Here is a 26,733-nt window from a genome sequence, read left to right as displayed (position 1 = left end):
TAGTACTATTCGTCTTCTTCAGAAATGGCGTCTGGCAGTACTTTTTCCTTCTCTGGAAGTCCATCAATTACCTCCGAGAAGCTAAATGGAAAAAATTATCTATCATGGTCTGCTGCCGTTGAAATGTGGTTCCTTGGCCAAGGGCATTATGACCACCTTGAGTAAGATGGAAGCCATGTGCCTACTGAAAAAGCTGATCAGTGGAAACAAGCGGATTTCCAGTTGTGTGCCCTGTTATGGCAATCAGTGGAACCCAAACTTCTTGTATCTTTGAGGGCTTTCAAAACTTGTCACTCCTTTTGGAAGAAAGCCCAAAGCATTTATGCCAACGATATTCAACGTCTCTATGACACTACGAACAAACTTGCATCTCTTAAAATGACAAACCATGATATGGTGTCCTTCATGGCTGAAGCCCAATCTGCTGTCGAAGAACTTAGGATGTTTTTGGAAGTAGATCCATTAGAGGATATAAAAAAGAAACTAGACAAATTTTACATGGTGTTGATCCTTCGTGCCCTACATCCCGATTTTGATCATCTCAGAGATCAACTTCTAACTAGTCATGAGGTACCCTCTATGAAAACATTGACCACTCGCCTTCTGCGTGTCCCGATACCTCAAACTCAAGAAGCGCATGAACTAGTGGAACCATCTGTCATGGTTGCCACACGAGGAAGAGGAGGACGTGGCACTAGAGGAGGAGGACGAGGAGGTCGGGGACGTCCTTAATGCACATACTGTAAAAGGATGGGTCATACTCAAGAGAATTGCTACTCCTTACATGGTTTCCCTTCCAAAACCGCCAATATTTCGAAGACTGAAACTTCCACTTCGAAGACTGAAACTTCCACTTCTATGTTTTCTGAGGATGAATATCAAGAGTATTTAAGGTTAAAGTCTAACAGCTTGGCACAACCATCTCAATCTCCCAATACATCAACAACATGCGTTTCTCAATCTATGGAAGGTCAAAATTCATGGGTAATTGACTCAGGTGCTTCTGATAACATTTCTGGTAATACCTCTTTATTCTCATCTATTTCCTTTCGAGAAAAACCTCATTTCATAACCCTTGCAAATGGATCTAAAACTTCTTCCAAAGGAGTCGGTCATGTTTCTTTGTCTCCCTCCCTCAATCTCAACTCAGTCCTTTTTGTACCTAATTGTCCTTTTAATTTAATTTCCTTGAGCCAGTTGACTAAAATGTTAAATTGTTCAATAACCTTTGATCATAAATCTGTTGTTATACAGGAGCGTGGTTCGGGGAGACAGATTGGAGAAGGATATGAAGCTGGCGGATTATACCATTTTGGATCTCGTCCAAGGGTGTCCTGTGTTGCTGCTCCTAATCCTAAAGTGCTACATGATCGACTTGGCCATCCTCATTTGTCCAAATTAAAAAAGATGTGTCCTGAACTTAGTGGTCTCCAAACCTTAGAATGTGAGTCATGTCAATTAGGAAAACATGTTAGATCTTCCTTTCCTAAAAGGTCTCAATCAATATGTAATTATAGTTTTTCCATCATCCATTCTGATATATGGGGACCTAGTCGTATCTCCTCCTTTGGTTTTAGATATTTTGTTACCTTTATTGATGAATATTCAAGATGTACTTGGGTTTATCTTATGAAAAATCGTTCTGAATTGTTAGCTATCTTTACATCCTTTTTGAATGAAATCTAGAATCAATTTGGTCAAGTAATCAAAATATTAAGAAGTGATAATGCAAAAGAGTATTTCTCATCCTCCTTTTCTGCCATCTTGAGTTCCCATGGTATCTTACATCAGTCTACTTGTCCTCATACACCACAGCAAAATGGTATAGCAGAACGAAAAAATAGACACTTGGTTGAAACTGCTCGTACCCTTTTTGCTTGGTGCCCATATTCCTGTCCATCACTAGGGGATGCCATCTTAACTGCATGTTATCTTATTAATAGGATGCCCTCCTCCTCTCTTGATAATAAAGTCCCTTTCTCCATTTTGTTTCCTAATGATCCTCTCTTTCATACATCTCCCCGAGTGTTTGGTTGTGTATGTTTTGTTCATGACATGTCTCCAGGTCTAGACAAACTCTCCGCTCGCGCTCTCAAATGTGTCTTCTTAGGCTATTCTCGACTTCAAAAAGGATATCGGTGTTACTCTCCTGAAACTAAGAAGTATTACATGTCTGCCAATGTCACATTCTTTGAACAGACTCCTTACTTCTCTCCATCTGTTCAGGATGTTTCTATCCTCCAGCATGTCCTTCCTATTCCAATGACTGAGTCAAATAGCTCCATTTGTCATTCCAAGTCTTGATCACAATCCTTCTACACCTGTTTCTCCACATACTGAGATCATCCCACACAAGGCCCCAATGGATAGTCCACCTCCCCAAGACAATGGTGAATCTTCTACTTCAGATTCTTCTCCCTCGTCACCTCCTCCCATGCCTCCTGGTGCAAATGATTCAGCATGGCCTATTGCCCTCAGAAAAGGTACTCGTTCCACTCGAAACCCTCATCCCATTTATAATTTTCTAAGCTATCATCGATTGTCGCTCTCCTATTTTTCTCTTTTATCCTCAGTGTCCTCTGTTGTTATACCCAAGAATGTGAAAGAAGCACTTGATCATCCTGGATGGCGACAAGCTATGCTTGCAGAAATGCAGGCTCTTGACCACAGTAATACTTGGGAACTGATGCCCCTTCCCCCAAGAAAAGAGGCGGTTGGTTGTCAATGGGTGTATGCAGTTAAAGTTGGCCCTGATGATGAAATTGATCGGCTCAAAGCTCGGCTTGTTGCAAAAGGTTACACTCAGGTTTATGGTGTTGATTATTGTGACACTTTCTCTCCTGTAGCCAAGATGACTACTATTCGTCTCTTCTTTGCCATGGCAGCCATTTGTCACTGGCCACTTCATCAATTGGATATCAAGAATGCCTTCCTACATGGTGATCTTGAGGAAGAAGTTTATATGGAGCAACCTCCTGGGTTTGTTGCTCAAGGGGAGTCTGATATGGTATGCAAATTGCATCGATCTCTATATGGCCTCAAGCAATCCCCACGTGCTTGGTTTGAAAAGTTTAGCTCCATTGTTCAAAAATTTGGGCTAAAACGCAGTGAAGTAGACCATTCAGTTTTTTATTGTCATTCTTCTCTCGGGAAATGTGTTTACTTAATAGTATATGTTGATGATATTGTCATTACAGGAAATGATGCTCTTGGAATATCCCAACTAAAAGAGTACTTGTGTAGACATTTTCAAACCAAGGATCTTGGAAGTCTCAAATACTTCTTAGGCATTGAAGTAGCACAATCAAAAGATGGAGTTGTAATCTCCCAAAGGAAGTATGCTCTTGATATATTACAAGAAACAGACATGATTGATTGTAGACCGGTAGTCAGTCCCATGGACCCAAACCAGAAATTAAGGATAGAAGAAGGTGAATTATTCTCCGATCCAAAGAGGTATAGGAGGCTGGTTGGAAAACTGATTTATCTCACTATTACAAGGCCAGATCTATCATTTGCAGTTATAGTGGTTAGTCAGTTCATGCAGGCTCCATGTGTTGACCATTGGAATGCTCTCATTCGCATTTTAAGGTATGTAAAGAAGGCTCCCGAGCAAGGATTGTTATATGAAGATAAAGGAAGCATTCAGGTCTCTGGGTATTGTGATGCAGATTGGGCAGGTTCACCTATTGATAGACGGTCTACTACAGGATATTGTGTTTTTCTGGGAGGAAACATTATTTCATGGAAAAGTAAGAAACAGAATGTAGTAGCTCGATCAACCGCGGAAGCCGAGTATAGGGCAATGACATCACTAACATGTGAACTTATATGGGTGAAACAATTCCTTCAAGAGGTTAAATTTTGTGACATCCATACTATGAAGATGTATTGCGACAATAAAGCTGCTCTCCACATTGCATCAAATCCAGTGTTTCACGAGAGGACTAAACATATAGAAATTGATTGTCATTTTGTTCGTGAAAAGTTGTTGACCAAAGAAATATGTACTGAGTTTATTGGGGCAAACGATCAACTCGCAGATGTATTGACCAAGTCATTAAGGGGTCCTCGGATTGAGTTTATTTGTTCCAAGCTTGGTACATACAATTTGTATGCTCCAACTTGAGGGGGAGTGTTAGGATATTTATCCTATTTTATCATCATTATGGTGTGTCAAGGGTTACCCTATTTATCATGATTATATTGTGTCTAGGATTACCCTATTTATCATGATTATATTGTTTCTAGGGTTACCCTATTTATCATGTACTTGTGTATCAATTTATTCTTATAAATAGAAGATTGTGAGAGGAATCAATTAAGTCCTCTAGAATTATTTTACAGTTTCAATCTTAAGTACAATTTCTTATAATAAAAAAATCTATCTATAAAACAAATAAACTTTACTTTATAATAAAATTATTAAATTAATTACACTTATTTTCATAATTATTTTATAATTTAAAAATATTTTTATTTCAATAGTATTTATAGTCATTATAATAATAATTTTTAATTTTTTTTATCATAAGAAACGATGGGCACATTCCAACATTAAAAGAAATTATTTATGTGAATGAAAATATAATATTTTCCAAAAATTTCATGATTGATTGAAAGTAGCATAATAGTAAATTGTTACAATATAAAAGGGATTAATTTGGCTTCACAATAAGCTAGATGTAAGACATGTATGTTATATACTACTAGTGTACCACTTTTTCTTTACATTACAAAAAAGTTATTATTATAATAACTATAGAAAGAAAAATATAATTAAATTATAAAATAGTCTTTATAAAAATTAATAATTTTGATAATTTAAGTATAGGCAATTTTTGTTATTTTAGTGTTTTTTATGAATAATTATTTAAATTTTAAAAATTAGTTAGTAAAAAAAAAATTGTGTTCATAACAAAACAGTTAAAAAGGTTTGAGAGTTGCTCTCTCCACCACCCCAAGTGCTTCCTATACCTCTTCACTATTTTTTTATTCCAAAATTATCCGGCATTAATTTAATTTTTATTATTTAATTTTATTTACCTTTTTTAAAACCTTAAATTTTCTTACACCCCTACACTTCCATGCTCCTGCACTTTCAAATGAATTATACATGAATAAAAAGAATAATCAAATGAAAAGAATCGTTATTCACTTTTAAATTAATAATACAAATCAAGAAGATCAAGGGAAAGGGAAAATCATCCAAATGTGGAAACAATTTTGACAAAGGAAGCTTTGAAAATTGCATATTATGGCTGTTGTCATAGATCAGACTTAAATGGGGCACTTGCTCCAGGGATCCATTTATCTCCTTGTAGAAAATCCATTTACCTTTTTTGGCAGAAAGCAAGAAGTTGCATTCCCAAATTTATCACACTATGGATCTCAAGTTTCAGAAATTCTACAGGGTTAAAAGCACTGCTCGGGAAGGCCTATGAGACAATCCATTGCACGAGAACATTTGCATACACTAGCTATGTTGTCAACATCCATGGACCCCTTAAACTGATGTCAACATCCGTGGGCGGATATCGACAGTCATTTGTCCTTTAACGGATGTCCATATCCGTCCACGAATGTTGACATCCGTTTAAAAATCGCATATTCACATCCGTTTAAATATTATTAAAAGGTAAAAGAGGAATGAGGAGGTAGAAGGAGTAGTGTGTGGTGGTGGAGGGAGTAACTCTAAAAAAGTTTTTTCTTTATTAACGTAACAATAGATAATAGATGAAGGATAGCTACTCCCTACACCACCATAGACTACTTCCTCCACCTCCTCCATTCCTCTTTTGTCCTTCATTATTACTGAGATTAATTTTCACCAATATTTCAATACACCCCCATCCCCACCCCACATTCGTAAACGGATGTCTAAATCCGTTCAACTTTCTCCTTTCTTTCCACGTAATCCAACGTTAACATTCATCCTACTTAAGTTAGCATAGTCAATATTCATATTCTCCTTAAAATAATAAAGCATAAATAGACAGAGTTACATAGAGGTAACACAGATTTCTTGAAGCATGAAATGGTATTGATAACGTTAGCATGATTCAAAAGTAATTTTGTATAATTTAGGAAAGTTCTCTGCTTTAGAAACAAAATTCTACACCGGTGTATCCCTTATCTTCTGATAACTTTCATGAAACATCGCACGCATGAGTAAGGGATGAGATGATAACGACATAATTAAAAACACTAATGAATTGGTGGCCGAGAATTACATGAAAAAGTGTTGCTAGAAATGTCTTCATATAACAGAAAATCATGACTCAGTTAACAAGGATATCAGATATAAATTGTTAGGGTCATCCTAAAATTAAACAAAGGCTAGAAGAATATATAGGCCTTATTTACATAAACTTCTCTGTACCTAAGTAATTGTAAGATGAAAATAAGTGCAAATATACTTATAGTCCTCGTGCAGTGAAAGTGAGAAAGAAAGGGAAAGTGTGTGTGGGTGGTGGGGGAAGGGGGGTGAGGTTGCAGAGAAAGAGAAAAAAAAAAGGGAGGGGGTGAGAGTATTGCTGCTAAGTAAAGTGAAAATAAGAAGTGGAAAATGATTAGGGTTTTAACATCAAAAATTGAAAAGATAAACAGTAAATGTAAAAAAAAAGGTAATTTTGAAATAAAAGAAAAATTGGGAAGGTGTAAGGAGATTAGGGGTGGTGGAGGGAGCAACTTGAAGTGGCTTCACAGTCAAAGCCCAAAAACATTGAAGAAGCACGAGTTTGGGCTCACTATAACATGCAGCCCAAATTAGGCGCGATGCAGATCGTAACGTTGTCGTGTACAATTCACAGTACCAATTGTATCAGTGTTTCTCTCCTGCGTTGTGGGCGAGTGTGTGAGCACGGTAAGATGCAGACCATTGCGAGGCGCTTAGGGCACCAATCGTCGACATCGTTCAGGGCTATCTATCCAATTTTTGATCACCGTAATCTTTTATTACTCAATAATCTCTGTTTCATGCTCTAACTCACCTCCGTTTTCTTATAATCGTAATTGTTGTTCAAGATTATGTAGCGGATCATCAGCGTTATGTTTCTACCATCGCCACCAAGGGCGTGGGTCACCTCGTTCGCAAGGGCACTGGTGGACGGTCGTCTGTCAGGTTTGCCTCATTCGCGCTCCATTATTCGCTTTCGTGTCGAAAATTAAGACTATTGCAATTGTTCTAGGGTTTTAATTTTATTGTTTCCGTGATAAGGTTAAGTGGTTTTTCCTGTTTTTGGTTGTGGACCTACATTTTGAAGGAAAAGATAAATTAATAGGGGGAAATTTCATGGAAAACGAAACTTGTTTAGGTTGTTTTTGATAAGGTCTGAGCTTACAAGTGAGTTGTGGGGGCTTTGGTACGGGAATCTGCTACCATGGGAACACGTGCTTCTCGGTTGGTGGTGATCTAAACGAGTCTTGATTTATTATTGCAGCTCGAGAATGTATAAAATAGATGATAGATGATGCTTGAGAATTCTCGTTCACTTAATCCTGATATTAGAATAGAAGCAGTAGTCTCGGTTGTGGGTTCAATGTCGCATACTTAATTTATGTTATGGGATTAGATTTGATCGTGCAGGACTTGCACTAGAAGAAATGTAAAACTAAAGCTGTAGTCTGGAGCGGGAGCGGGACTAACAACTTACATTTTCTCCATTAGCTGTTAATTTTGAGCTCATGTTGCTTCACTTAGACACTTACTATAGCTGATATTTTCACCTCTTGATTTATGTATTGTATCAAAGGTTAGGTAAATTTTTTTCTCAATTGGATTAAGTTCAACTATAGAAAATTTATTTGAGTTTTCACCTTTCAAGACTTGTAGTGTTACATAGGACGAAGTGATGAACTGGTTTTCAAGGTATTGCTAGAGTGGTGTGATACAATTCAACTGTAACTGTAGCTTGATTTTGCATGTTTAAAAAGGATCGGACACTGTATATAATCTATTGTATTATCACTAATTCATTATTTGGCATGGTCTATGATATTTGTTCTTGTATCCTCATGGAAGTCATGTCATGGATGCTTGTTGTGTATTGAGCTGTTTTTACTGTATGTCTGCAGTTTTGAGGGTGGTGTTGGTTGTTCTTCTAAAGGCTGAATTCTCTTTGTTTGTTTTGGTCATTAAAGGCATTTTATTTTGAAAGAGTCATACTGTATGAACTATAGTTAATTGATCTTGAAGGATTAGGTATATCTGTCAGAAAATTAAAATCTTCTTTTGATTTTTTCTTTGACTGAATCTATTTTTTTTCTTCTCTACCTGATTTCTTATTTAAATAATACTTGAAAGAAATCATTTTGCAGTGGCATCATTGCTACAGTATTTGGGGCAACAGGATTCTTAGGTCGTTATGTTGTCCAACAACTTGGTATGTACATTTCTAGGATTTACATTTTCTTTAGGAAAATTTATCAGAATGTTGCTCATTTTTTATTTTTTCTTTGAATAAATATTGTGTAATAAATTTTATTATGGTTTAACTTTTTTCTCCTAACTGTATTGTGTTGATTCATTTGGTGATATCATTCCCCTTATCCAGCTAAAATGGGATCTCAAGTCCTAGTTCCTTTCAGAGGCTCTGAAGATTGTCCCCGTCATCTCAAATTGATGGGGGATTTGGGACAGGTAGTTAAGATACTGTTTGTATACATCTAGAGCTCTCTTGCCTTCTCATTCTTTTTGGTTGGAATGGAAAAGTTCATTCTGCTATTTGTGTGATTATTTCCTTTCGCTATTTGTGCTAAACTTACAGTGAATAATATGCCAGATTGTACCCATGAAATACAATCCAAGGGATGAAAGTTCAGTAAAAGCAGTGATGGCCAAGGCCAACGTTGTTATCAATCTGATTGGTAGGCGTCTCGTCTTGTAATTTTTCTCTTTGAATGTTCCGATATCTTGTTCTATAAGATTTCTTTTCCTCTTAATCACATATTGATTCTACCTGATTTGGTTGCTGGCAGGAAGGGATTATGAGACAAGAAACTACAGCTTTGAAGAGGTACACTATCACATGGCTGAGAACCTTGCTAAGGTATGTTCTTTTACATTTTCTGTCAGCCTATCATCCTATATCACTACGTTAACAATTGAAGTAATCATTAGCTCATTATTCTCTCTTTCTCTGTCTTGATTAAAACATGTTTTTCTTTTACTTTATATTCATTGTTGTTTACTGATGTTGATTTGTGATAACAATATCTCATTCTAGTTCTTAAAAATAAAATGGATAGTTGTATCCTCATGTTGTCAATTAATACGTTAAGTGTAAAATTTAAGACATTCATGAATTTTTGAGAGAAAAGTGAAAGAGAAGGTCAAAATGTCTAGTTTAGCAGGAGAGTTTCATAAGTATTTAGATTTTATTATGGATTCTGGTCAACTAGTAACGTGGGACATTTCTAAATTGTTCTGTGTGGCCGTGTCTCAAACGGCATATTGAGTCTCATTTTGTAACTATTCCAGTTGGTCTGTCTACCCCTCCCTGAAAAACGGGGTGCTGCAGTTGTGTAGAGTTGTAGAGGGATATATTGGATCAGTGTTTACTTGTCATCTTTGAACATTGCCTTATACTCTGATACTGGAATCTGTCATAAAATTTGAATTTTGTAATACAAAGTCTTCCAAGACAATTTTACAATGGATTTAAAATTGTATTGGTGTGCTGTGTGCTAGGTTGAGTAATGAGAGCTTGCCTGAGGAAATTAACTAAGTGTATATGTTCAAAGGTGTTCATGTGTGCAAGTTTCATGAACTATTTCTTAGTGATTTAATTTGAGTCTTGATTCTGAAGCATAAGACAATTGTCATATTTAGTCCTTATAAAGTGAACTATTATATATGGAGTCTTGCCAGGCTTGGCTTAGTTTAATATTTCTATTTGTATTATTTTAAAGTTTATTGTTTCCTATTATAACTGGACCTGGTGTTTTAATTTTATTAATTGTATAGTTGATCTTTGAGTTGTTGTAGATTTCCAGAGAGCATGGTGGTATCTTGAGATTTATCCAAGTTTCTTCTTTAGGCGCATCTCCATCATCTCCATCCAGGATGCTTAGAGCCAAAGCCGCTGCTGAGGAAGTGGTTTTAAGGGAATTACCCGAGGTACAATTAGTTTTCTCATTGTCTGGACTAATTTATTTCTAGTTCCTTTATCATAGGTAAGATCAGCAACTTTTCAGTCTATCCATTTCCATTGAGGCTAATCAAGAAAGTCTAGGGAATGAATCCTCTCATTTTGAATTTTCATATAACCTTATCATTTGAAAATGTCTCTCTCTCTTCATAAGCATTAAAAGGGTGGGACCTTACGCAATCTGTGAATGTTTATAAATGAGGGTGGTTGACTCAATTTTCACATGTATATTAAACTTCTGGAAATTCAATTCCAAAAGGTCATATTCTTGTTTTAATAGGTTTGTGGATGGAGTTAATTGATGATATTTTTCAAAGAATGCAAAAAAATTATTCTGAATGATGGAAGTCAAATAAGCAAGGCAATATATTTCTTTAAGCACCCTAGTACATTAGTTATATTAGTATTGACTTTTGACTGTTTTTCTTTTGGCTTCTATTTTTATACAACGGCACGATAAATGGAAAATGATTGATGCATTCTTTGAAAGGTTTTGAAGTTTCTCTCTTATCAATATCTCACGTATTAAGTAAAGCGATATATTATACACTTATAATTAGTAATGATAGATATGAGAGGTAGAATGTATTTTTGGGACAATTAGTCCGCAAAGGCCAAAAATCATGAACTACTTCCCCCTCCAAATTCCTCAGTTTTACCTGAGGGGAGACAAATGTAGGAAGAGAGGGATTGTAGCCATACTATAAGTTCTGACAGATAGATGGGGAGGGATTTGTGCTTATTTATTTCCCGTACCTGGCAAAATTGTTAAACCAGTAAAATTAAATAATTCTGCCCTTCGTTTCCCTCTAACATCCACACTGTAAGTACTGATGGATTGTATACATGATAGCCGGTTATAGGAGTGTAAGTAGCCAGAGTTGGGTCAAGTTTAGTCTAATTTTTTACCAAATCCAGTTAAATTTAATTGGATTAGATCACCGGGTTGAGTAATTTGAAAGAAAACATTAGTTAAGAAAAAAATCTCAAAATAAATATTTCCAATGTTTCTTAATAATTATAAGGTACCAACAATACTTATAAGACATATATAAATAATATTCATATGGTTAAATATAAAATTATTTGTCAAATATTATTTTTTATTATATATGTATTGTTTAGTCGGGTTCATTACATTTGAAATTTATGAACCCATACCCAATCCAATTATAATTGTTTGTACTAGATTAAATCCAACATAATGATCAACCTAACCCACTAAAATGTAATTGGGTTGGGCAAGTTTGCAGTTTGAGTGCAACCCTAAACCCCAAACCAATTATAAGTACTTGTTTGTTTTCATGTAAATCACGAAGCAAAAAACATTTGACTTCATGAGATAAAATATGTGGTTACTTTGCACTGGAATGTTGTATATGGGGGACAATTTCATGCTTTACCAGCATTAATATCAGAATTCTAATGTTAACCCCTACAGGCCACAATCTTGAAACCGGCTGTTATGATTGGTACAGAGGATCGGATTTTGAACCCATGGGCTCATTTTGCGAAAAAGTATGGCTTTATTCCATTGTTTGGAAATGGGAGCACAAAGTATGTATAAACCTATCAAGCAATCACTTTGAACTTCAATCGTACTTACCAAAATACAAAACTGTTTCGTTAGTGGTTCTGTTAGTGTTTTAATTTGATTTGATTTGATTTTTATATGAAATGCAATTATTGCAGGATCCAGCCTGTTTATGTGGTTGATGTTGCTGCTGCACTTACTACAGTCTTGAAGGATGACGGCACTAGCATGGGAAAGACTTATGAATTGGGTGGTCCAGAAATCTTTACTGTGCATGACTTGGTAACCTGTTACTCTAGCTCTTTATTTGTTGTTATTTTATATTTCATATTTGGCTTAAATATGATTTTAGTCCTTCAAAATTGGCTTATTTTTTTCTTTTAGTTCTCCCAATTAAAATTTGCTTACTCCGGTTCTTCACTGTGCATGTTCTTTTTTGTTTCTGGTCGCTAACGGTGTTAGTAAATGACATCAACGTTAGTAAATGACCTATATCACTAAAATAATTCATGAAAATTCACTTTTTAAATTTTTTTAGTTCCTAAAATTTTTATCAAATTTTATTGCACTCCCAAATTCAAAAGTGATTATTTAGTCCTTCAAATGTAAAATTTATATTATAAGTCCCCTCAATTTCAAAATATTCTCATTCCTCTGAAATTTTAAAAAAAAATTATTCCCCAAATTTGAAGTGAATTTATAAGTTTTCTAATCTGGAAAGAATTCATTTTGATTTTCAAAGTTGATATTGAATATTTGCTGACACATCTAACACGAGTTTAGTTTGAGAAAGACAATTTTAACTGTGTTTGAAGTATCTTTTTTTTTTTTTCTTTTAGTCTCTCAAATTTTAAAATATTTTAGTTCTTTGAATTAAAAAAAATCATTCCCCAAATTTCAAGTGAGTTTATAAGTCTTTAATTTGAAAACAAAAATTTCAAAGGTGACGTTGAAATTTTGTTGACATAGTTTAACACATGTTTAATTTTGAGAAAGACAATTTTAACTGTGTTTGATTTCTCTTATTTTTCGCCCTCTTATGGTAGTAACTTTAAATGGTTGCTTCTAGGACCGCAATGATTCCCTTCTTATTTTGTACCTTTTGTCAAATTGTGATGAATGGAGTTTTGACTTAATTTTTTATTTTGGGATTAAAGTGTAGTATTTATGATATTACTAGAATGTGTTAATAAAATGTTTCCTTTTGCCTCACTAGATTTTGGGAGTTTAAAATCATAAACAAATTTATCTTAGAACATGATCCGATACTTTAAATTTTGGAAATTTAAAAGTGTTTCTCTAATATTATTAGAAAACGTGTTGTACTTAAACCTATTCATACAAAACACGAAGGTTGACGTAGGCTTGGGTAAATTTTTGTCCAATTTTCCATCCCTGGACTGAAATTAACCAAAAGTTTCACATTTAGTTTTGAATTAGAGATGTTAATTAATTTTTTTCAATTTGAGGGACTAGAGAAATTATTTGAGGATTAAAAGTTTTAATTTTAATTTAAGGGATAAAAAACAGACATTCTAGTAAACAAAAATAAAAAAGTCAATTTTTACATTATTATTTCAGTGACATATGTCATTGCGACGAGTGTAACCACGACAATCAGTGTTGAGTAACGAAAAACTACATTTTCTGAAACGAAGGAACTAAAAGAGAAAGTGACCCAAATTTGATGTGCAAAAAACGGTGTTTTCTGAAATTGGGAACTAAAAATACAGTTTTTAATATATAGGACTAAGAAAAAGTGACGCAAATTTGTCACAAACACAAGGAAACTATATTACTTTATTTCTTTATTTGTTGCTAATATTTCTATTTCATGCGTGGTAAAAATAAAAGGTGTTTATTTGTTGTGGGTGAGTGGAGTTGGAAGAAGCGATTGTCGAATGATGTTGAATCTGCGATAATTGCAGGCAGAGCTTATGTATGAAACAATCCGAGAATGGCCTCGTTACGTGAAGGTGCCTTTCCCCATTGCAAAGGTGTGCTAAACCCCTTCTAATTTGTTGACGTTTACTTACCATTGTAAAGCCACCAATGAACATAATTTGATCTTGTGGGTTCTTGCTTGTACTTGATATCTCTCTCTCTCTTATGTATCTAGTTCCATTTTATATATGTAACTAGGGTATCATCCATGCAACAGCGCAATATTGTTTGTAAGATTTGTTCAAAGTGATATTCTTTAAAATCTGTAAGTGAAATGCTAACATTATATCAAATGTTTGATTTCAGGCATTGGCAACACCAAGAGAAATATTACTAAACAAGGTCCCCTTTCCGCTACCTACTCCTGAGATATTCAATCTGGATAAGATCCAGGCTTTAACTACAGATACCATTGTTTCAGAAAATGGTAAGTTCCTGAATTCAATCACGAGGTCTGCTTTTTTGGTTCCAAGATATTATAGAACAGTCTCTTACGTCGCTTGTCCCACATTTTTTGTTTGATGAAATTTGCAGCTTTGACTTTCAATGATCTTGGAATTGTTCCTCATAAGCTTAAGGGATACCCTGTTGAGTTTCTTATCTCATATAGGAAAGGAGGCCCACAATTTGGTTCTACCATCAGTGAAAGAGTCACTCCAGATGCTTGGCCATAAGATTCTTTGGATATTTTGATCCTGAATCATTTTTCTGTCTTGCTTGTACTTCCACCATTTCATTTCACTATTTAAAGAAGATCTGAAAGGCTTTTGTATCTTCCTTTCCTAATCTGTAGAATACGTGATCATGTTTGACTATGATAATAAAATCCAGATACATGTTGATTCCCGAACTTAAACATCGCAGGATCAAATTGAGAGTCGTGTTTTGTTATCATATAAAAGATCTATTATTTCTAGTGTTTTCTTCTATGCACTTTTTGGTCGTGGGCTGGTTATATCTTCAAATCAACCTCCCATTGACCTTGTCTTCGACAGCTCCAGAGAGAAAAAAAATACAAATGTACATTTCAAGGGAACCAAAATAACGTGATATGCTGAAATAATAAAGAAACCTTGCTCTGTAGCTGATAGAACACCATTATATATAAGACGAAACTTCTGGCATCTTTGATTCAGTCATGATTGATCCTATTATGACACTTGTACCTTACCGGGCGCATGTTTGAATGGTGAACTTTTTTTTTTATCACATTTTTTAATTTAGAAAATTAGAATGAATTTCAAAAGAATAAAAAATTATTTATGGTTTTTAATTATTGTTTAAATAAGGTTAAGTTACTTTAGTTGTTTCTATTTTTATGGGTTTTTCTAGTTCGATCTCTGTTTTATTAGAATTCCCAATTTAGTCATAGAAAATGTTGATTTGAGTCAATTGGCCCCTGTCGCTAAATTGGCTTAACGGGGTTAAATTTTTTATAAGCTGAGACGTTGACATGACCAGTTTTTTCCATATCACTCCTGTCACGTCAGCGTCATCTTTCCTAACCGCAAAAATCCTAACTTCCCTCAAGAATGAAACCCTAGTTGTCGCGAGCAAATTCTAGCATCGTCATCGTAAAGTCATTACGAAGCCTTCAGTCTCGCTGTCACCACCTTGTTGCGCTGCAACTGTGAGAACGCCAGTAGCGCCTTCGCTACACCACCACCATCAACGCCACCTTCTTCGTGCATCCACCATCTCGTTGCGCCTCAATGTCGTCGTTGCGCAACGCAGAAACCCATCATTCGCCACCACCTTCAACAACTAGAGAGAACATAGATTCATGGCCATGATTCGCGCCATCCCCGGACCGCCACAGCGCCTCCATCTCCCTCCACCATTGTTTCTTCTTTGAAACAATTTCACCACCATGAAACCATCTACCACCGTGAGTTAGAAAATCAGCCAAGAAATCCAAAATCGCACAACCTCCCTCGCCGTCGTTTAAACACCACCAAGCCAGCAAACGCTCAAGCAGCCACCGTGAGTGTTCTCGCACCACCACGATCCAGGAACCTACAAACAATCAATCCTCTCGTGAACCAGAAGCCAAGAACCCTAATCGCAATCCCCTCTACGGCGTTCAACCTCGACCGCGAGTTCTCCCCTCATCCAGAAACGCACCCCGCAATGAACAAACACCCCTTCACTACGACGTAGAAGTGCTCTAGTGCCATTGTCACCAATCGCGCAGCCACCCTAAGACGCGAGTTCCTCTTCCATCGCGAGATTCCTCCACACAGGTGCTCTAGTGCCGCTATCACCAAATCGCGCAACCACCCTAAATCCCATTTCGAAATCCCTATTAAGATTTCTGCTGTTGGGAAAGTTTACGCTAACGTGGTAGGAGTGATGTGGTAAAAACTGACAATGTCAACGTCCCAGCTCATAAAAAACTTAATCCCGTTAAGCCAATTTAACGGTAGAGACTAAATTAGAGATTTTAATAAAATAGGAATTGAACAGGGGAAAAATTCACAAAAATAAGGATAACTAAAGGTGTTTAACCTTTAAATAACCTTGATATCTTTCACTTTCGCTAAGTAAGGAAAAGCCTTAATATCTTATTTTTCTCAATTTTTTATGCACATAGTATAATAAGGATACGTGAACCTTTTCCTTTTCTTATTCCTATGCGACAAAAATAATTATATTTCTCCTTTCATAACTACTTGCATTGTTGATAAAGTAGAATTGTTGGATACAGGAAGGATTTAAGAACACTTTCGTCAGTTTGTTGGAAGAGAAAGTTAATAGAGTTCTGGAATTTAATTTGAAAGAGAAGTTCTAATTTCATGATCTATTTTATCTTTATTTTTCAGCTACTAAATACTAGCAGTGTTATTGCTGTCACTTATTCTCTCTGTTCCTTTTAATTAATGATTTCTAAATAAAAAAATTATTTCTTTTTATTATTAGTTATTAAATTAAATTTTAAGGCAATATAGTTTTTTAATTATATTTTTAATATAATTAATATAAAAAGAAGAATTATAATAATAAAAAGAGAAAATATAATAATATATAATTATAGTAAAACTGAAATTGAAAATATTTTGGGTTAAATATGTTTTTAGTTCCTAAACTATCAAACAAAATTGTTTTTAGTCCCTCTTTCAAACTAAGCTACATTTTGGTCTTTCTTCTTAAGGAAACCTTAATTTTTCGTCCTCCAAAACCAACAACGTTAAAAAAAGTTGAGCTGGCTAACAGTGTGTGCCACGTCATTTTTTTTTCTGACGCTGGGTAATTTTTTGCCTCCCTCATCTAGTGCTTCTTCACTTCCCCCTCTACCATTCACGGCCTCCTCTTCGGCCACGTCACCCACCTTCCCACCACACCCTCCGACGACTCTTCCTCCGTCGTCCCCACCCTCCTCGCCACCGTCACCGGCTTCCTCTACTCCCTCTCTTTCCATGAATCCTCAGGCGCTGTCATCCCCTCCGCCCTCCACCCTCACTCCTCAGTCCTCAGGTGAAATAAAAAAATTGATAGCAAAACACACAATTACTACTTTCACACATCTCTTCTACTAATCTATAGGTAAATTGTGAGTTCAAGAACTCTACATACAACACATGAAACAACAGACTCAATTGGAAATGCAAACATCTATAACTCAAATGTACACAAGAACGATGATGTTCCTAATGTGAAGTCCGAACACATTTAACTATCAATGAACTGTTTGTATAAACACGGTGTCGCCGCTCCCTTGCATAGATGACCCAGAAGATCAAAGAAAACATTACAACAATAGATACCAAAATTAATCCAATTTAAATCAATTCACTATTTGTCTGCAGGCCAGGACATTGATCATTGCTGATGTCTGTGAATGTTTTCTGCACAAAAGTGATCATAGAATGGGATTGAGATCATCCTCGCTCTTCAATTTCGAAATTCGCCACCGGAGGTTTTTGCTTCTGTGGCCGTGACTTCTAAAAAAGCGAGTTAGGGTTTTGATGCGATCGATCTCGTTATGTTGTCAGCGATGATGGCGGATGAGGGATTCGGTTACGCGTGGTTCTTGGACAGTGACGGTAGCGCCGCCGATGACGACAAGTTTTGCATCGATCTGGAAACCGTTATGAGCGTTCTCGACGAGGATACCGATCATTCTGAGGTACAGTTTTGAGCTTGCAACAAGAGTGTGAGCACGCCCCAATGATTTCTCCCAATTTTTCAATGCTGTGAGAGGAAATTATTGTGAATTTCGATTAGATCGACGACGAGCGAAGAACCACCCGAGGACGGAGGAGTGAGGGTGGAGGGCAGAGGGGATGACAACACCTGAGGATTCATGGAAAGAGGGGGAGCAGAGGAAGCCGGTGACGGTGGCAAGGAGGATGGGGACGACAGAGGAAGAGTTGTCGGAGGATGTGGTGGGAAGGTGGGTGACGTGGCCGAAGAGGAGGCCGTGGATGACGGAGGGGAAGTGGAGTAGCGTTGGATGAGGGAGGCAAAAAATTACCCAGTTTCAGAAAAAATTGACGTGGCACACATCGTTAGCCAGTTCAACTTCTTTTTAATGCCGTTGGTTTTGGAGGACGAAAAATTAAGGTTTCCATAAGGAGAATGACTAAAATGTAGCTTAGTTTGAAAGAGGGACTAAAAACAATTTCGCTTAATAGTTTAGGAACTAAAAACATATTTAACCCAAATATTTTCCTCTTTGAAAAGACTATTATAAATTCAATTAATGCATTATGGTTGTATTGAAAGTAATTTTAGGTGAAGATGACAATGCTGCTATAAGTTTCGTTCTGAAGTTAGAATATATTCTTATTCTTATTTCTGAATTTCTATCTTCATGTGAAATATGTGCTTCATGGGAATTGTATCTTTTCTAGACTTTTTCTACCTTTTCTTTCAAGGTTGGTCTAACCTTTTTATGGAATGCATCATTAAGCTAATCATCAAGCCACTTCAATTCAACTTCTTCATGCTTCCGTGCCATCATCAACTTCATCAAGGAGTCTTCATCAACATTTTTGAAGAAGCTTCCATCATTGAAAAGATGATGTATATATTGTCCGAATTACTTTGTGTTGGGCAAAAATATATTGCACAGTTTTAAATGGTGTGGTGCAATGTATAGTGTAAATGGGGTGATTATATAAGTGTGGGATGCTTGTGTATGTGATTCCAATCTAATTAAACCTGGTTTGTGTCCTTTTGCTTTAAAAGTTGATTGAATGATTAAATTGTCATATTATGGCCATGAATTATCCTGCTTTTGGCTGTTTAAACTATTCTTGCTTTGAAATCACATGTTGACCTGCTTTAGGTTAGTTTGTACTCTATTTAAGTTAATTAGAGTTCTCTGGATTTATATTGGTATTGAGTGGTCATACTTGATGTGAAAATATGCCTAAAGCCAGATTAGGAAATGTCTGATTGGTCGTTGTTGTATAATTATAATTGACTTTGGTTGGATTGTTGGTTCTTTGAACCTTAGATTAGATGGTTAAACTGCTTTAATTAAGTGTGAATTATCTAGTGGGTAATCTGTTAGGTCATATGCTTTCCTATGAAGTCATTATGATATTTTGGATGTTAGATTTGTATTTGTTTGAACAACACATGTACTATACTATTGTTGGATTTTATTGGTTGTAATGGTTTAGTCTTTGATTGAAGATATTCATTGTTGTTTGGACTAATTAAAGTCTCTAGAGGTTATTGTTTACTGTTGGGTGGTTGTAATTGATGTTGGTAGTGGTTGTTTGAGCAAATTATAGTCTCCTAGAGACATTATGTCGTGTTTAATTATTATTCTTGATGCTAAGAGTGCTGGTTGTGATGTAGCATGGATTGTATGTTGGGAAATTTTAATGGCGTCTAGTTAGTATGTTTTGAGTATTAGGCAGGTTTTCCAAAATTCTGATTTGCGAGATGCTTAGAGAGCTACTCTTGACTTGTCAAGATGTAGGAAGTGGTCTAGAGAGTTGGGTGTGAAGCCTTACGTGTTAGAGCTTCCTTTCTCTTGTGCAACATAGGAAAGGAGCATTCTTCAACTATGCGAAGCAATAAGAGTGGGTTTGAGTACCATACCCTTGAGCTTGTGCAAAGCAAGGAAGGGGAAAAATGTTTCACCTTATAGTTCGACTTGAAATTGAGTATAGTGTTCGATGTACGATGCACCAAAGTTTTTACTCATAAGACCTTGAGGAATAGGAAAAATAGATCTGAACTATGAAGGTAGACTACTCAACCACCCTATAGTGGATATTGGTATATTTGATGTTATACCATTGAGAGGAAAGTATAAAGAGAGAGTTGTTGATTATGATTGATTGGTTTATTTGAGTGATTAGTTGATTGATTGAATGAATGTGTTCTTATGTTATCTATTGAATTAGTTGACCTTATTATGCATATGTTTTCAATTGTAGCACACCCATATTTATTGTGTGTGGCGATGATTGTATAGGGTTCGTGTTATACGAGAGCATATGCAAATACTTCAGGAGCTGTGTAGACGCTTGAGAGACAGAGGAAACTAATGTTGGGTTTTCATAAAGTTGTGATTTTATTCTGAAAGAGGATTTCAAAAGAATTATGTATTTATATATAATTGAACTTGAATAGTTGATTTTGTAAATAATAAATGTATTTAATTTATTTGAAGAGTTTATTCTTGGTTGCAAAAGTTTTCATTTTAGTGACACCCAAAGTTAGGATGTTACAAGCAACAGGTCGCTCAACATACATCACCAAGCATCCAACACCACATTCACGTTTTCCACATGACATTTTAGTAACTTGGAGTGCAAGTTTCTTTTGTACACATTTTAGTATCTTTTTTCGCACATTTCACATTAGGAGTAGTTTGCACATCATGCTTTTAATCAATGGATAACTTGTAATATACTCATCTTTAATCTTTGATTAAGAAGTGATTAATTACTTAACAAGATCAACTTCTCTTTTTATAAATAAGAGAGTTGTACTTGTATCACAGGTATATTGGAATATGTAGTAATAAAATGTTGTCTCTATGACATGTGGTCAATTCACTTTTGTTATGAGAGTCGTATCTTGATGAAGCAACTCAAGTGGTGACTCTTAGCTTCCACTTATCTGGATCTCAAATGATGAGTTGCGTGGTTAAGCAACATCCCAATTTCGATGATGTGAAACTTATGTCTGCATGCTTTGGATCTTCATCCACATAATTTTTTCTTAATTCTTTGTTTTCATATTGTTGCAATAAGTATGAGTGACATGTCAACTTCTATAAATATGTTATTGTCACTCGTTTAGATGTTAATTAGCGCTAAGTCAATATTAATCGGTGCTTTTTGTAATTTCAGTGTGTTTCTATGATGAATTTGTGTTTTAGTTTATTTTCTCTGTTCTTAATTGTTAATTTTGTTTGTTAGTGGTGTTCATCAATTAATTGAAGCATACTTCTACTGTATGGTAGGGCGGCCTAACCCTTAAAGAGGGGCAGCCGATCACATATGCTTGAACCCTCGAATTTGGACAAGATAATACGAAGATCATCCGGTGAGGTAGGGTTAGAGGTCGAACGAGTTGTTCCAACAACAAAGTACTTCTCAAGAGACACTGCAAATAAAGGTTAAGAGTAAGTACTAATTAGTGTATATTGGGCCGTGATTAGGGTCTCACTAATGTTAGGCCCATCTCAAAAACTATAAATAGATATCACAAGTAAGAGGTAGGTGATCACATTTATTGTGAATTTAAGATATTGCTTTGACCCCGTCCGGATTAATTACTGACTTAAGCATCAAAATATCTTTGGCAGGTATCCCGATCGGTTTGGAGCGTTTACGAAGGAGAACTTGGACTACAGACAAATATAGTTACCTATGCGATTAAGGAGTAAAGGCGTGAAGATGTGTTTTTGGGAGTTATTCTACCCTATACCCGAAACAATACCTTTTTCGGAAAATTGAAAAAATTGTTAGAAACAAGTATTCAAATAGTGCAAAGTATACCATCCATCATTAATAATTTAGCAATAAAAAAGACCAAATTATACATAAATTACCAAAAACTACAATAACATTAAAAAAATGAATTTCACATAAAATAAAGTCGATAAAAATAAAGACATTACTATTTTTATTATAATATTTAAAGAATTAAATAAAAACTTGACTCAATATTATAAAGAAAATGAATTAAGTTAATGCATTTATATTATATTATAATAAATATATAAAATACAATATAAGAATAAAACATTTGTAAATAAGTGAATTTACTATTTCCTAGTCACTGATAAGTTAATCGAATTATAAACTCTGAATCACAGCAAAGTGATTCGAGACTTTTTCTGCACAACCCGTGATTAGCTCAGTTTGACATCTACATCCAATCAACATAAATATTTCCTCTCGAGTTTTGCACAGAAAGATTTATCATCGAAATTGGAACGCACTGTGAAAAAAATACGTGAGACGTTTCATTTACGATATAGTTTTAGGTGTCGGCTGGAATTTGCGTAATTGTGGGCGGCGCCTATGTAAAGGACTCCTTCCGCGCAAATCAACGCTGACGTGAAACAATTTGTCTACTCACATACATCAGAATAACCATTTCTTCGCCTTTTCTCAGTTTAAAAACTAAGAAACAATAGAAACTTTGTTTTTTAAAATAGAAAGAAAAAAATAATAAATGCCGAGTTGTTACAACAGATTCATGCAATGATGGAACATCCTCATGTTCTCATCAACCCTACGCGTCTCAATCCTATGCGACACCGACATACAACACAACCCAAGCGCACGTTAATAACATGCGCCACCCTTTGCAAAATTCACTCCCTCAAATCCTAGATTCCTCTTTCTCTCTTTCTCTCTGCCAAATCTCGTTCCCATTTAACAAGCATCAAAATTCAATCAAACACTGTTACTTCTCATCCATTCAATCACGATTTCCTTTTCTCTCTCTGCTAACTGCTAACACTCGTTGTTGATTTCATTCCAACAAAGCCAATTTCATATTTCTGCCAAACTCCTTTCATTCTCTTGTGATCCTTCACTTCTCATGTTCTTTTTCTTTTGAGCTCTCAGATTACTCGCTATTCAGAATCTCTGTTATTAGGTTTAGGTTTATGTGATTTGGCTCTGTGTCCTATGAATTGATTGAGTCAGCGGTTTTCAATTGCAATGCGATGAGAAGGCGCTCTGACCAAACGGAGAAGGGGGCACCAAAGAATCAGAATCAGAATCCCCGCCTTTGCTTTTTGGCATCCCTTTCTGCTTTCTTCTGGGTCTTGCTCCTTTACTTCCATTTTGTGGTGCTTGCAGGAGATAATAACAATACCAATAGCAAGAGTAATTACAATACTCATGTTGATCAGCACTCAACCCTCTCTACCACACCTCCGTCCCTTCATTATCAACCTCCCCCGATCCATGTAATCGATTCCCCTCAAGTTCACGCCCCTCCTAGGAAGATTGGGTTCCCTCACCCTCAGGTGCCGCTGAATGACACTCGCACTGACACCCCTCGCACTGGGAAGAATTTCCCTTTCATGCCAGCAATGAGGGCTGCTGAAAACAAGAGTGATCCCTGTGGGGGGAGGTACATTTATGTGCATGATCTTCCCTCCAGGTTCAACGAGGATATGTTGAAGAAGTGCAGGAGTTTGAGTCTTTGGACTAATATGTGCAAGTTCACCTCCAATTCTGGCCTTGGTCCGCCCCTTGAGAATGTTGAAGGGGTCTTCTCTGATACTGGCTGGTATGCTACCAATCAGTTTGCTGTTGATGTTATATTCAGCAATCGGATGAAACAGTATGAATGCTTGACAAATGATTCCTCTGTTGCTGCTGCTGTTTTTGTACCCTTCTATGCTGGATTTGACATTGCGCGCTATCTTTGGGGTTATAATATTTCAGTCAGGGATGCAGCTTCGCTTGATCTTGTTGACTGGCTCATGAAGAGGCCAGAGTGGAGCATAATGAATGGCAGAGACCATTTTCTTGTTGCAGGAAGGATAACTTGGGATTTCAGGAGACTGTCTGAGGAAGAATCAGATTGGGGCAATAAGCTTTTGTTTTTACCCGCGGCAAAGAATATGTCTATGCTTGTGGTTGAGTCCAGTCCTTGGAATGCGAATGATTTTGGGATTCCGTATCCTACATACTTCCACCCGGCCAAGGATGCTGATGTGTTCATTTGGCAGGATAGAATGAGGCAACTAGAGAGGAAGTGGCTTTTCTCCTTTGCTGGTGCTCCCCGTCCTGGTAACCCCAAATCAATCAGGGGTCAGTTAATTGATCAATGCAGAAGGTCAAAGGTTTGTAAGCTGTTGGAATGTGATTTTGGAGAAAGCAAATGTCACTCTCCCGGCAGCATAATGAAGATGTTTCAAAGCTCGCTTTTCTGCTTGCAACCCCAGGGTGATTCATACACACGAAGATCTGCTTTTGACTCAATGTTGGCTGGTTGTATACCCGTCTTCTTCCATCCTGGCTCAGCATATACACAGTATACTTGGCATCTTCCCAAGAATTACACCAAGTATTCTGTCTTCATTCCAGAGGATGATATCCGTAAGAGGAATATCAGTATAGAGGAAAGGCTTAGTGAGATACCTCCTGAACAAGTGAAGATCATGAGAGAAGAGGTCATTAGTCTCATTCCAAGACTAGTATATGCTGATCCTCGCTCCAAATTAGAAACTCTTAAAGATGCATTTGACGTTGCTGTACAAGCAGTAATTGACAAGGTTACAAATTTGAGGAAGGATATCATTGAAGGTCGCACAGATGATGGCTTCATTGAGGAGAACAGTTGGAAATACGCTTTGTTGCCTGAGGGAGAGCATGAGGTGGGACCTCATGAATGGGATCCTTTCTTCTCCAAACCAAAGGATGGTAGTGGAGATTCCAATGATTCCTCTGCTGAAGCTGCAAAAAATTCTTGGAAGAATGAACAAGTAAATCAATCATAAAGTGAAGAAGGGGTAAACAAACTGCAGGGTGCTGCAGTTAGGCTCAATGCAGACTTCGAAATGATTTGAATTGGGGAGGAATTACAAATTATTACTAGGTCTTGCTGTGAACTTACCGCTGAACATGTCTAAGGATATTGAGCAAGTTTCCCCGTGAAACCCCCAATATGGAGAAATATTCTTTTGCTTTACACATTTTTGTGTTATAGATTTTTTCTTATTTCTGCTTCGTGTATTCTCCTCACTCCTCAGTGGTTCATAGAATGCATTGGGAGGTTTAATAATTCCTTTCATGTAATAGTTTCATTCATTTGATTCATATAAGAAATATATACCTTTAACCATTGAAGTCGCGGATAGATCAGTTGAATTATCATTTCGCCTGTGCATCAGCCCCACCACCACACACTCGAAAATTGTTGAGATATTAGATCATTTTTAGTTAAGTAAACGTTCTACTATTTTCTACTTTTTCTTTGTTTCTTTGTCTGATTCCTTTGTTCATAGTTAAATACATTCATTTTAGTATATTGGGTTACTTAATTTTGCTGAATGCCCCTGCGTTGTTTAGCTACCTGTGGAAGCACCTAGAGAAATGTATGAGCATAATTAAATTGATCCATTCATTTTATTAGAATATTGGGTTACTTCATTTTGTGAACGCACCTGCGTTGTTTATCTACCTATAATGGAAGCAACTAGAGAAATGCATAAGAGTTTTTTTTTCCACGCAAGATGCTCTCTAGTCTGTATAACACCCGTATCTACATTTTGTGTCAAAAAGTTGGTAGTTAGTTAAATCTAGGATTTGATTAACTAAAATATGAAATTCCATGGTATTACATAATACAGTGCCCAATGGATATCACTGATTGTTAAATGACCAATAAAAAGTCGGTAGCAGAAAACCCATAGACAGTACAAAAATTTTGATAATTGCTTTTATATGTGAAACGAACTGCATTGACGTGTAGATTTGCTTTGAGGAAATACTTCATCGTACTTTCAGATGTTTAGTGTTTTCTGATATATGACAGTCTGGTAAAAGTTATTTTTGTCCTTAATGGAAATGTTTAGCTGGCAATGCTGATAAATTGCCATTGTTAGCTTTCTGTTTAATAAACCTTTCCTGTGTGTTTGCGTGTAATTTGTTCCTATCTGTCCACAGAAGAAATCGAGAACAGCTGGATAAACCATGGAAGAGTAAAATGTTGGCATGGTTAGCCTGTTTTATAGAAGTTTGACTACTGTTCATGTTTAATACTTTTCAATTTCTTCTGGAATAGAACTGAGATAGGAAGAGAAGAATGAGACGTGTGAAATAAGATGTGAAAATGTATTAGAAAGATAAAAATAATGAGCTGTGAACGAATATCAAAACAACCAAATAACTCTGTTAATGATATTCCTACACATTTATACTGATATACTTTTTACAGTTTATTGTAATTTTTTAGATAACAGATGGCACCCTTTTGCAAATACTACCTTCAATGATGTGCTCACATTGTTGACAGGGGGACCCAAATATACTGGTGTCTCTGAGAGAGGCAGATCCTGCACAGCTTTCATTGCTGATAGACCAAGGTTGGTGAACATGGAAGGTGATTAGATTTTATCAATAGCTTTTATTTTAACTATTTTTCCTTTCTAAACTTCCTTCCATCAAATTCACACTGTAGTTCTTTAACATAGAGTTTTGAGTATTGGTTCCTCAACACGAAATCCAAATGATTTCCTTTTTATTTTTAAAAATTGATACGTTGGATGAAAATAAATAAGAATTCTACATTTAAAAAATATTTATAATTTAACTTTTATATACTAGAATTAAAGATAAAATAATAAATTAATATTCTGTATTCATAACTTAAATACATAAGGAATTCATGAATTAAATCCATGAATAAGGAAATGAGTAAATTAATGAATGAATGGATTAATACATTAATCAATTGTTTAATCAATAAATTAATCAATTAATGACTTAAAAGTTAATGAGTTAGTAATACATTCAGAAATTAATAGATAAATAAATTAATCAATCATTAGATTAAAAAATAATTTTTAAAAAATAAAGTTAATAGATTAATAAATTTATAAGTTAATGAAACAACCAGGAATAAATTGTGAAATAATATAAAAACGTGTACATCCTCCGATGA

General features: G+C 35.8%; 2 protein-coding genes across 2 annotated transcripts; both read left to right on the top strand.

Moving 5' to 3' along the window:
* Positions 1-6,781: 6,781 nt before the first annotated feature.
* LOC108326554 (NADH dehydrogenase [ubiquinone] 1 alpha subcomplex subunit 9, mitochondrial) lies at positions 6,782-14,530 on the top strand. The gene is made up of 12 exons (XM_017560117.2): positions 6,782-6,946; positions 7,027-7,123; positions 8,320-8,384; positions 8,556-8,641; positions 8,784-8,868; positions 8,980-9,050; positions 9,989-10,120; positions 11,593-11,708; positions 11,844-11,967; positions 13,614-13,682; positions 13,936-14,056; positions 14,164-14,530. Exons 1-12 carry the CDS (start codon positions 6,871-6,873, stop codon positions 14,301-14,303), a joined length of 1,182 nt encoding a protein of 393 aa, XP_017415606.2. The 5' UTR covers positions 6,782-6,870; the 3' UTR covers positions 14,304-14,530.
* A 7,414-nt stretch (positions 14,531-21,944) lies between these two features.
* Positions 21,945-24,923, top strand: LOC108326408 (xyloglucan galactosyltransferase MUR3). Its single transcript, XM_017559901.2, has one exon. The coding sequence runs from the start codon at positions 22,781-22,783 to the stop codon at positions 24,566-24,568; it is 1,788 nt and encodes a 595-aa protein (XP_017415390.1). The 5' UTR covers positions 21,945-22,780; the 3' UTR covers positions 24,569-24,923.
* Positions 24,924-26,733: the final 1,810 nt, after the last annotated feature.

Source organism: Vigna angularis, chromosome 3, assembly GCF_016808095.1.
Source record: "Vigna angularis cultivar LongXiaoDou No.4 chromosome 3, ASM1680809v1, whole genome shotgun sequence".
Lineage (NCBI taxonomy): Eukaryota > Viridiplantae > Streptophyta > Magnoliopsida > Fabales > Fabaceae > Vigna > Vigna angularis.
The sequence above is the reverse complement of the archived record's forward strand: the minus strand, read 5'-3'. Positions and strand labels throughout refer to the sequence as shown.

Coding starts and splice junctions, on each gene's coding strand:
- LOC108326554 (XM_017560117.2), top strand. CDS start 6,871: ATGCAGACCATTGCGAGGCGCTTAGGGCACCAATCGTCGACATCGTTC. Junction 7,124..8,319: donor GGTGGACGGTCGTCTGTCAG/GTTTGCCTCATT, acceptor ATCATTTTGCAG/TGGCATCATTGCTACAGTAT. Junction 13,683..13,935: donor TGCCTTTCCCCATTGCAAAG/GTGTGCTAAACC, acceptor GTTTGATTTCAG/GCATTGGCAACACCAAGAGA.
- LOC108326408 (XM_017559901.2), top strand. CDS start 22,781: ATGAGAAGGCGCTCTGACCAAACGGAGAAGGGGGCACCAAAGAATCAG.